This window comes from Anthonomus grandis, chromosome 8, assembly GCF_022605725.1.
Source record: "Anthonomus grandis grandis chromosome 8, icAntGran1.3, whole genome shotgun sequence".
In the NCBI taxonomy this organism is placed as follows: domain Eukaryota; kingdom Metazoa; phylum Arthropoda; class Insecta; order Coleoptera; family Curculionidae; genus Anthonomus; species Anthonomus grandis.
In genome coordinates, this window is record NC_065553.1 from 30,978,456 (window position 1) to 30,991,234 (window position 12,779).

Genomic DNA, 12,779 nt, shown 5'->3' on the forward strand with positions numbered 1-12,779 from the left:
TTTTTTAATTTTCTCTTACTCACGATAATAGAAGACAAAATTCCTGCGATGAGAAATATTTCTATCCTGGTACGAGGGAAATTTCATATATTGATTTTAAAGTTTGAGGAATAAACGTCTTTAAAGTCAAGAGACATTAAACAAAACAATATAAATAATACAGGGACAAGCACGAAACTCTGTTGCACACCATTACTGGCCTATTTCAAAGGAAATATAATTTATTGTAAATGCACCTTAAAGATACGGAATGGTAACACACAAAAGTATTCCGGATGAATGGTAAACATTTGACATATGTCACAGAAAAGTCATAAAAGAAAACGAAAAGTCCCTAGAAGACGTCACATTCCCTTTTATCAAAAAACGCCAAACCGTTGCTGGTTTCGGCGCCAAGAAAACAGAAATAACCGACGAATCCACCGAAAAAACAGGTATTTATTCATGATTTGAACTATTTTAGTGTTTATCCTCTTGCGTTCTTGTATCTATCCCGGGTCCTAAGTGCTTTTCCCGTGAATTCCTTACACGTGTTTCTTTTTTCTTAATGCTTCTTCTTAGTGTCAATAGCCGGCGCTTGGCAGCTCGTTTATCCCATTAATTAACTTTAAAACTATCCTTAAAGCATGGTGTTTTTTGGTTTAATGTATTACTCAATCCTAGTAAACAATTTTTTTTATTCAATTCCTAATTATTCTCTATAAATTTAGTTTTATTGAGTTGTATTTTACCAATATTCATAAATTCATGTGTGGTTATTTTCTTAATTTTGGCCTTTTTTGATACATCCTTTGGTTTCTCAAGCACCTAGTAATTTTAACACATGATATACTGGCCCAAAATATTTTAAACAATAAGATTACCTGAGGCTAATTAATAATTTAGGTGTGTGGTGTTGAATTGACTCAAGTTTGCATTTATTGCTATGCAAACAATTTTTACAATAATATAAACTGTAAATTACATGTAAGAGTTAATCCCTTGAATTTTGGGTATCTGAAATCTGTTTTTCTTAGAGACTTCATGTTATATGTATATATTGATTGCCAAATGGAGATTTTCAGTTCTTCCTCTCTAAAATGCAAGGCCATGATTTGTTGCATGATATTTCTCAAAATAATATAACCATCATTGTCTGCAGAGGTTTTAACATTTATTGTTTAAGAGAAAACCACCACTTGTTATTTTACTGCAACTATTGAAATCATATTTTAGAATTATTGAAATTAATTTTAATTAATTTAGAATAATTATTTAGAATTATTGAAATCATATTCTATGACAGATTGTGACCAGCCTTACATTTTCCCAAATTATGAGATAAAAAAATGAGATTTCTAGTAATTTCCACCAAATTAATATTTATTGAAAAATAACAGGTCAGACTACTGTAAAATTAATTAGTTTTCTATTAGTTGACATTGGTGGCTTTACTGATAATAATGATAAATATCATATATATTTCAAAACTGTTTTATTGCTTTTGCTAGTTTTTACAATGGAAAACACAACAAATAATCCAAAAAATTATTTAATTAAATAAGGAAATTAAAGAGTACTCATAATACATAAAGGACATATAAGTGTAATGAAATGACAGTTGGTTTGTAAAAAGTGAAGAGCAGGCTACAAATTTCTAGTGCAGAAGCTACTTACTAATGGTATATCACCAACTTACCATTAATCTGAGCAGTTTTCTAAAAAAAAACTTGACTTGAACTAATACTAAGCCTTTGACTAAGCCTTTGACAAGCTTAACCATTCTATTTTTATTCATCAACTGTCAAAGCCTGGCATCACTGGAGCTTTGTTATCTTGGATTAAATAATACTTAAGCCATTGTGAGCAGCAAGTTAAAATTAGCGGTTGCTTGTCTCAATGCTTTAAAGCTACTTCTGGAGTTCCACAAGGTTCACATCTTGATCCCCTCTTGTTTATTCTATTTATAAAGAATCTTGTTCTTCTCCTGAATTCAAAATGTCTGCATTTGCTGTATTATAACTGTATAGTCTGCCCTTCTCTTGATATTGAAATTCTGCAATATGACATTAATATAATATTTTCTTGGTGTTAATTGAATAACATGAATCTTCATGATGTAAGATAGAGTCTGTACCCTGTAGAATACTCAATTAATAATGCAACTTAAAAGCATGTTAGCTTGATAAAGGATTCTAGTATCTATTTGGTTGCTAGGCTTCATTTTTCTTATCACATTGATCATATTATTTATTTAATGAATCCATTTATGTAAGTGTTACATGGCATACCTATACAAACATTAAGAAAAACAAATATACATATATATACAGTTACAAAACTATCAATAAATCAAGGAATGGTGTAGGCAAATTAATTAATTATTAATTAAAGACTTTATGAAATAATATTTTTTAACTGCCCCTTAAAAGATGAAATCTTAAGAGTCAAAAAAGGTAATCTGTTTGGACAAGCTATTAGCACTCTGAATCATTCATGTAATTGGCTCATCAATACCATAATTGGTATGGTGGAATGGGACTGAAAATATTTCTGATTGTAGATTTAATAAAAATTGATCTCATTCTTTTAACTTTAGAAAGGCCAACTTCCATCTCCTTTATAACTCGACCCTTGAAGCTGACTGGTCTACTGTGTATTTATCCTCTAACATTAATGATGCATGTCGAGCCCTATATGATATATTGAATGGCATATTTGCAGCACACATTCCTCTTAAGCAGCAACATAAAAGAAGATTTCCAAATTATTATTCTTGAGAATTGATTAAGAACATTTATAGGAAAGAAAAGGCTTTTAATGGCTTTAAAATGTACAACTCTCCATTCTTTCAAATTAAATTCCATTCTCTTAGATGCCTTATCAAACTACAAATACACAATGAATATAAGTTGTATATATCAAACACAGAAAGGAATATTTCTTTGGACCCATTTAGCTTTTGGGATTTTATTGGTTCTAAGAAGGCTGGCACCAGAATTCCTGGTATGATGAGGCTACCTGATGACATGTAATCAAAGACCCACAAGACATAGTTGATGCTTTTGCACTGTTCTTTGGTGAGGCATTTATACAATCAAATTAACCATTCATCGACGTCTGATAATGTGCCCCACTTTGACATTTCCAACGTTGATGCTTCCCAGATTATTTTGGCTAGTAAAAAACTCAAAAATAAGTTAACATCTAGTGTAGACTAGACTGAAGATTGCATTGGTGTCGTGGCTGATCCGCTGACCTACATTTTCAACTTAATACTGTCAACAGAACAGATTCCTGAAATTTGGAAGACTGCTAAAATAATACCAATTTTAAAAGCTGGGGACTCAAACTGGGATCAAATCATGAACTACAGGCCAATGTCATTACTCTGTAGACCGGCATGGATTTTTTAGTGGGCGATCTTCTGTTACTAACTTATCCTGTCTGTCTAGCCACATCTGTGAATCACTTGATGTTAATACTCAAGTCGATGTTATTTATACCGACTTCCAAAAAGCCTTTGATTGGATAGATCACTATATTTTGCTGCATAAATTAACTCAGTATGGTTTTTCAGGGAGATTATTTAATTTATTTCATTCCTACTTGATTGGTAGATCTCAATATATTGAATATGAGGACTTTAAATCGAAACTTTTTAACGTAACGTCGGGTGAGCCACAGGGCTCGAACCTGGGTCCGCTCTTGTTTAGTTTTTTTATAAATGACTTGATTGAGTCACTCACTTGTCATAGGCTGGCTTTTGCCGATGATTTGAAGCTATATTTAAATGTATATGGTTTGGAGGATTGTGTTTTTCTTCAGAACTGTCTAAATACATTAGAGGTATGGTGCGCTGTTAACAGGTTAGGCTTAAATGTAGTGTGGTCACTTACTCTAGATCAAAAACACCCTTAAATTTTGATTACTTTATTAATGATACCTTTTTGAGTAGATTAGTGCAAATTACTGATCTTGGTATCACCTTTGACTCCGAATTTATATTCGTTCCACACTTAACAACATAGTCAAGTCAGCCCTAAGAAGGCTTGGATTCATAATTGATCATCGGCAACTATTGGAACACTTCAATCTACATCCATTACATCTCAGAAGAATGATCTTCTCTGTAAAATTCCTGCATGAGTTACTGAATGGATTCATTGATAGTCCTGTACTTCTTTCTGGTGTACGTATCTTGGTGCCTAGGCCTAATGCTAGACATCCCCTAACATTCTTTCTGCCAAGGCCTCATACTAACATCCTGTTGAAATCGCCACTATATACAATATGCGCCATATTTAATCGGATCTGTCACATGTGCGATATAAATTTCTCTCCGGTTCATGTGATTGTCGATATCTTGGTGGATCATTATTCTTGGGATTAAGACCCATGTGTTTAAGTTATAGTTAGTAGGTATATTGCAGTTAATTTAATTTAATTTTGTTGAATATGTGATTATCTTGTTATACTTTTATAATTGGGTTTTTATATCATATTAATAGTTATTTGTTTTAATTTTTTGGATAACTTTTGAGATTGTGACTTTACTTTACTTTTTTTCTTTTCTTTTCATTCTTTTAGGTTTGTTTGTGTCTGTTTTTTTTAACTATATTTTTCATTGTTTTGCAACTGTTTCCTGTTATTGGGCAAGTTGCCTGTTGGAAATAAAGGCTTATTATTATTATTAATCTGGAAGGCACTCTAGTTTAAAAAGCGACAATAACTCGGGACAATCTATAGTAGCATTTAAAACCTTATGCAGAAAACATAAGTTGTTTGTTCTTTGTGACTCTAATGTGGGTAGGTTCAGGTTACCGCTGACCCACTGATAGTAATATTCCTATCAGTGGGTCATGTAACATCTAGTCCCCTCCTTTCTTTTCAAGCTATTGCATGAAAGCTGTGGCCTAGAGGTCAATGCAGCAAACCTTAACATTTTTGCTGTGAGATTGTAGGTTCAAATCTTGATAGTTCCTTTTTATTTTCTTGTATTTGACTTCTGTGTTATTGTTTTTTATATATTCGTGATATCAGTTTTGTAAACTTATATTTTACTGTTCAGTGTGTGTGTATAATTGACCCAGTCGGGTGTGTTTATAACCTTAAGGTCTACTTTTTCATTTTACTTTACTGTCTTTTTGTAATTTTAATTGGTTTTGTTCGCATTATTTTTTAGGTCTGATAATGTTCTTAGGAGTGAAACAAGTGTCACCCCTTTAACCAATAAAAGAATTTTCGGAGACCGAGACTTTGTGTTGTTCTCTTTTGATTTATATCTTAGAACATGCCTAGAATAAGCCTAGCTGCAAACCATAGGCGAGGTTGTTTGAGTTCACCATCTCTCAGACAATGATGTCAAATTGACTTTCTAATTTTTCATTCAATATATAATTTTCTTAATCCACTACATATTTTTTTAATGTGTTGTATTTTGTAACAGGTAAAAAATATACTCTTTAAAAGTTTCATTTATTTGCTGACATATGTCGTTTGCCAGCAACATATTTATAGTCCGCGCCCGCTGTTATTTAATCGATATAATGCCTGTATCTCCTGAAATTCCCAAGGAATTTTAATATATTTGTCCAGATATTAACAATCAATAACTAAACCGATTTATAGTGCCTCTACAAATAAGGTTATAAACCTCTACAAACTAAAGTTTTTTTGTGAAAATTACTTAAAAAGTCAAATGTTAAAGAAATGAAAAAGGCTCCCAAAGCATTTAAATTAATCTTTTTTCTATAATAAATATCTAATTATCTAAACACATTTGAGATGGTTGCAAACATCTACAAAAAAAATATAACTGTAGATTTATTGACTAAATTTAGTTAAATTTGTTTCCTTTCATATCTTTGTAATTTTATACTATTTTTATTAACTTTGTAGCTTGTTATTGACAATTCTTATACATTGTTATGATGTCGATGGAAATAAACGATTTGATTCGAATTTCTTGGTCTCCAGACACAAACTGTACATATCAGAGTGATCAAAAAATAAATCCTATAAATTTCGTAGTTACCGATCAGAATGAAATTCGTTGTATCATGTTTAGGGTGCATTACTGTCATTCATTAGTTCAAGCAGGTAGCCTCTCAAAGACTAACGTTCCGCCGAATAGTGGTCGAGAACTATCGATACTATCGATAGTTTTAAATATCGACTACTATCGATAGTTTTGTTTGTCGTGTCGTTTGGTAAAATTAGCCAAACACTTAAAAACTCTTTCACGGACAAATTTAAAATCTTAAGGCTTTGCCATCCAAAAGGTAAAGCGTTCATAAGCTCGCGAATCGCGAATTCACCAAAAACAGGAAATCCACCAATAGGAACATTATCCGCAAATCGCGAGCTTTTGAACTAGGCTTAAAACATTTAAAAGCGTCGCTGCTCAGACCATAACCCTCAACTCTATTGTTAATTTGGAAAAGTAGAAGAAAAAGAAGAAGAAAGTGAGAAAATAAAAACGAAAATAAATTAAAAAAAGACATTTATTTATGTTTATTATTTTACATTAAATTTTGTTCTTGCTCTCTGGTCTTCTCCCTGTTTTTGTGCTTTGCTTTCTGTAATTTATTAGAGTGCCATTGGTTTGGAGTTTGGTGTAAAACAGTACTTCTGTATCCCTGCTACATCAGTGGAAAGTGAAAGGACATTTAGTACTGCAGGGCAAATAGTTAGTGATCGCCGTTCCAGAATGAATCCGACATATGTGAACATGCTAACTTTTCTGCACAAAAAGTTGACATTTGATTCGGAATAAAACAGATGTTTATTGATAATTATTCTGTTTTTTATTTAGTTTTTACTATCGAGAAAATAATAAATGATTATTTTTTATTATTTTATATTATATTTACCTACCTTTTATTATTTTCTCTATGGTTTTTATTACTATCGATAGTTATCGAATGTGAAGTACCATGCTATCGATAACTATCGAATATGGGGACTATCGATAGTTCTCGACCACTACCGCCAAACGCGCTCGACCCTGCAATATTTTCTTGCGCGTGCATGCGAAAGTACTAGTTCGTAAAGACAGTGAAACGTTTCCGAGGATATTTGGGCCCATGGATTTTTATCGGCATAGTATATATACAGGGTGTCCCGTTTCAAATGGTCAAAAATGCTACAGTATATACAGGAACCATAAAAAAGTAGGTTGAATAGGACATTGAGGGATTTCAGGTAATTTAACTTGTGCAGGGACGGACTTGCAGCATTTGTACGTTAAGTTTTTTATAAGAAAGCAGGTACACCACTGCTTTTTGAAAAAAAAAATCTGAATATTTTGTTTATTTTTAACGAAACACAGCCCTTGCATTTTTGCGCCCCGACGCACCGTTTTGGTGCAAAAAAATAAAATCAACATTCGGTTCTTTATTTTAATTTTTTTGTTATTTCCGGAAAATTTTTGCCAGTTTTTTATAATCTGCATAAAATTAGTAATAATAAGATAGTGTGTGTACATGTTTTTGTTATGCTTAGTGTCGGTGCATACCTACTATCGTATTTTTACGGTATGGGAATCACTTTTTTTAGGAGATCAGATCGAAAGTCAATTTTTGCAGAAGATCGAGATACCATACTCCATTGTAAATATTGCTGTCAAGGTGATAACATGACCAAGAGAAAAATGAGCAAACAGTAGTCACTTTTATTATTATCACTAATTTAGTAGTAATTAAATTAATTAACTAATTATTAATTGTCTCTAACTGTTTTAAAATAAAACTAGTAAAAATTAATCGCTTTGGCGGATGTTGCAGATATGCATCTTTCCTATGGAGAAGCCCGAGGAAATGCTTTGTTGGCACAGCGATTGTACAGGCAGCGTTTTCCACATCGTGAATTGTCCGAACGCAGAATCAGCAATTGGTTTTGCCAAAAACACCGTGCATCGAGTATTACAAATCATAATCATAAGAGCCATAATCTTCATCCGTTTAAACTGCAAAAGGTTGAGCATCTTGTCCCTCGAGACGCTCCTCGCCTTCTTGAGTTCTGCGAATAGTTTCTTTGTCAAACAGAACAAAAAGGCAAATTTTACAGGTTTAATCCTCGCATAAACGTAGGAGAGTATCAGCAGAAATTTCACGTTAATGTTTGGGCAGGTATTCTTGGCGACAGCTTATCTACGCAACACCTGTAACCAGCAGAGAAGACCTAGTTGCTAGAGTTGTGATGGTTGCGGATTTTCTGAGAAACGATCCAGGGGTCTTTCTTCGCGGGCATATCTATTTTTTATAAAAAATTTAACGTACATGTGCTGCAAGTCCGTCCCTGGACAAGGGAAATTACCTGCAATAGCTCAGAGAGTTGCCTTGCCACCTACCATTTAAAACCTGAAAATTTCATTCAAATCGCTAAAAGCGTTTAACACTGAGGAAAAAAATCGAGTTTGGCAAATTTCAACTCCCTGTGTTTCGTTCTCTCTCCTTTTGTTACTTTTTTGCTAATTTTACTTATTTTTAGTTAACATAGGTTTTCTTTAAAGTTTAAGATATTTAATAATTTGTTCGGTAGTACTTTGTTTATTTTGGTTTATTTACATTGATTTTGCATATAAAAGTTCACCCGGTATAACACACGCGGTTCTTGGTAAATTGTTAATATTTAAACTCGACCTATCTAACATTTCCTTACTCTCTTACCCCAATGTCCCTTCCATAAAGCCTTGCTCTTTTATCCTACTTTATCCTAAATCGCATGCGAGATGATACCAAAGTGCATCAACATCCTTTACTTCATTTATTACTATCGAGTCATTTTTTTCCTTTCACGTTAAATTGTGTCTCTTCTTATTTTGTTTCTATTTTATTTCGCTCATTACATAGTCACTAAGGGTGTGCGTCGAAAACAGAAGGATCACCTTATTTCGTGTGATTGGAGCGGCGTCCCTATTTTTTTTAGTCTGGCCTTGATAACTTAATAATAATTAAGTTTGAAATAACCTTGATTTAAGTAATTAAACATATATTATGAACAGGCCCGAAACACCCTGTATTTTGGAAACGGCGCACTTCCGACCATGGGTGTTGGCTATTTCAACCTACTTCTTTATGGCTCCTGTATATACTCTAGCATTTTTGACCATTTGTGTAAAGAGTATAATTTTCTTTTTAAAGAAATTTTATTTATAAAGAAACCAGATATTTTTATTCACTAAATGTGCCTAAAGAATTTGCCGCAAAAAAGTTCATTTAAAAGACAAAAAATTGTTTCTCGCATTCTTATCGATCGTTTGTTTACTAGAAATTATTAAATTAGTGTTTTGACTTAAAGATGTGTTCTATGTTCACTCTGGGTTCAGTCTCACTCTCTCAATAAATTTTAATGATATCGTCACACATTATTTTTTTACTTTGAAGGGCCCATATTTCTTGAACGAGTAACTCGATTTTTAAAAACTAAGCAGCGTTGTATAGGGAATGACAAGGCCCTTTTAAAGAGGTAATGTTTGACCCCTAGTTCCATTTGAAAAAAATGAGGATGTCACCCCCGTTTAGGGGGTTGAGTTTTTTAAAATGGTTTTTATGTCAAAAGTTGTCCCCCTGACAAACATACTTGACGTATTTTTGGATTTTGCCGAAAGTTTTTTCCCACCCTGTAATGCCTTGCGGTACGTTTTTGATAGGCCACCCTGTATACCAATATGACTACAAAAAAAATGATACAATGTAAGAAAAAAGCCTAGAAAGAAGATCTAGAAATAAAGTTCTGCAATGGGTAAGTAGGGCCTTACCCAACATTAATTAAAGACAGAAAAAAAGAATAGGAATACCAGATTATAATTTAATGTACGTGCTATGAGGTTACATCATAGCACTTTATTTTAAAAAAAATTATTTATTTAAAAATGTATTTTAAATAAAGTGATATGATGTCACATCATATTATTTTTGTTATAAATTTACTTTGCCTTTAATTTTATTGAAACTCATGGAATTTTTAGTCTCATCCTTTGGGAAAAAAGGATGCAAAGGATCTTTGCAGGAAAAAAAGTAGTAGAGTTCTAAGCATTCCATTTTCATTAGACCTTGTTTGAATGGAGTGATGCTAAAAAACATTACTAGATTTACTTATTTTCAATTTAAATTAATAATATTTCTAACGCACAATTCTGGTATATTTAATACTTAAACGATCCCGCTTAGCAGTGTATGAGATTCTGGCTTTATTACTTCATTCGATTTAATGTCACCTAGTTATACAAATTTACCCAAACAACAAAAAAGTTTTCTTTTATAATTATTATATTTTTAATATGTTTATCATCTGCATCTTTAAAATTTAAGAGATTTTCAACATATGTCCATAAAGAACTTTTTTAGCTTCATTTCATCCTGCATTTTGAACATGTCTCTTAATTTTGTCATAATATTAAAAAAAAGCGACCTGTATATTCTTAAAGCGTATTTCTTGTTTTAGTGCCAGAAAATTATCAAATAATATGGACACAATGGAAATAACCCCAACCAATAACCATATCTCGAAAGATGAGAAAATGGAGGATGTGCCTGCAGATGAAATGACTTCTAGAGATTACTATTTTGATTCTTACGCTCATTTTGGCATTCACGAAGAAATGTTGAAAGACGAAGTGCGCACGCTCACCTATAGAAATTCAATGTACCATAATAAGCATTTATTTAACGGAAAAGTTGTAATGGATATAGGTAAATATAAATTAGACAAATATTATTGTCATTAATTAATATGTACATAGGTATCATTTTATTAATGATCTTATTGCATTGTCTTAGTGCAATGTAAAATTTAATATTAATAAATAAACAGTTCGTGACTTTAATCGTCCCTACTTAATTGTTAGGATAACGAGGCGGAAAACTAGGCCATTTAATCCGGCATAATTATATTATTATTATTTCTTTTACAGTATTGGAAATTTATAAACATTAATATTATTGTTATTTTATTATAGGTTGTGGCACAGGAATTCTAAGCATGTTTGCTGCAAAAGCTGGAGCAAAGAAAGTTATAGCAGTAGAGTGCTCCAACATTGTCGAATATGCAAGGAAAATTGTGGAAACTAATAAGTTGGATCATATTATTACCATTGTTAAAGGTAAGATAATGTCACAAAAAAATGCTTATGCAAATTTTAACAAAAAAAAATTGTTCTGAAGGCAAAGTGGAAGAAATCACCCTTCCGGATGGCATAGAGAAAGTGGACATCATTATTTCAGAATGGATGGGTTATTGCCTGTTTTATGAAAGCATGTTAGACACAGTTCTTTTTGCTAGGTAAGCAGATTTTTAGTAATACAATTTAAACTTTAGAAATTGAAAGATTCAACTTACCACAATATTAGGTTGATATCTGGTAAAATATTACTCACAAACTTTAAGAAATAATTTCAATGGCTCTGATTTAATAATAATATTGTCAACAAATTTTACAATTTGTAGAGAAAGCCTTAAGTAAAAATAGGAATAAGAGAATACAAAACATACAAAAATACAAAAAAAAATATACACATGAAAGAAAATAAACATACAATAGTTGAATAGAAGTCCTTATTTTGTAGGAGAATGTGTATATATAGATTACAAAATGGCGAAGTCTTTATCTCCAAGAAAAAATGCATGTAGGTCATTTAGTTGAATGCGTTATGGCTGTGTAAACAGCCATCATCAGATACTAAAATAAAATACAGGTAATTTAAGACAATCTTAAAAGGAGCTTATTCGCTATAACAATACAGGTTTAGAACTTACCAGAACATCACAAAAAACTTCTTAACTTGTCCAATAGTTCTCTTTGTAACCAGGAAATACATCTTTTAAATATGGGCCCAAAGTTCAACTTACCACATTTTGATTCAAAATATGTTTCTGAACAACTTATAATTGATGTTGAAAGAATTCTAAAAGCCAGTGAACTTTACAAACCAGAGTGTGTGAGAGGAGAACTATCCTTTAAAATCAACAAATATTTGAAAGATTAACAAAGAACAATATTAATCATCTTTATAATAAGCAAAATAACATTAGTTTTAAAACAATTAAAAAATAAGATTGTTAAAGATTATGTAGTTTTAACAAAAGCCAACAAGGGAAACAGTTATAATGAACAAACCAGATCCTAAGTTTTACAGCCTAACTAACAACCCTAGGAATCAGTTTATAGCCCTATTAAAGTCGACTCTTGATTATTTTTTCATCTCCAAAAGAAAACTCATTCCCATGAATCCCACCCCTCCTCTCCTTTATTTCTCCTACCCCTTTTTCTGCCTACTGAAAATACACAAAGCTAACTACTCTGTTCGTCCAGTAGTTGCCTACATGAATTCTCCTGCTTCCATACTTTCTTCTTGGTTATCTTCCATTTTACCTTCTACATTAAACTTCAACAATCCTTTTTCTATAAAAAATTCTTTTCAATCAACTGAACATTTGTCTCCTATCTAGATACCACCCCAATCCTGGCTTATCTCTTTTGATGTTACTAACTTGTTTCCGCGCATACCTCCGAGTGATTGCATTTTAATACTCAGAGAATTACTTTATACTAACACTAAATTTACCCAGTCATTTTATGTTGGATTTGTGTTCTCTAGTCAATTGTGTGCTCCTTCAAAACCTTTTTTCAATTTGACAATAATTTTTTCGAACAAAAAACTGGATTGGCAATGGGCTCTAATTTGTTATCTTTTTTAGCCGAACTGTTTATGTATAAACTAGAACAACAAATTTTAAAACACCATTTATTTAAAAAACATATAAAAACATGGGATCACTACATAGACGACATTTTT

General features: G+C 32.0%; 1 protein-coding gene across 1 annotated transcript in view; it reads left to right on the plus strand.

Annotated features, from left to right (window-relative positions):
• Window positions 1-309: 309 nt before the first annotated feature.
• The window catches only part of LOC126739196 (protein arginine N-methyltransferase 1), a 30,803-nt gene continuing 18,333 nt past the window's right edge, over window positions 310-12,779 (plus strand). Inside the window, exons 1-4 of the mRNA XM_050444761.1 lie at window positions 310-434; window positions 10,429-10,676; window positions 10,943-11,086; window positions 11,148-11,265. Coding sequence (XP_050300718.1) covers window positions 10,451-10,676; window positions 10,943-11,086; window positions 11,148-11,265 — 488 coding nt within the window. The 5' untranslated portion in view covers window positions 310-434; window positions 10,429-10,450. The remainder of the gene's footprint in view (window positions 435-10,428; window positions 10,677-10,942; window positions 11,087-11,147; window positions 11,266-12,779) is intronic.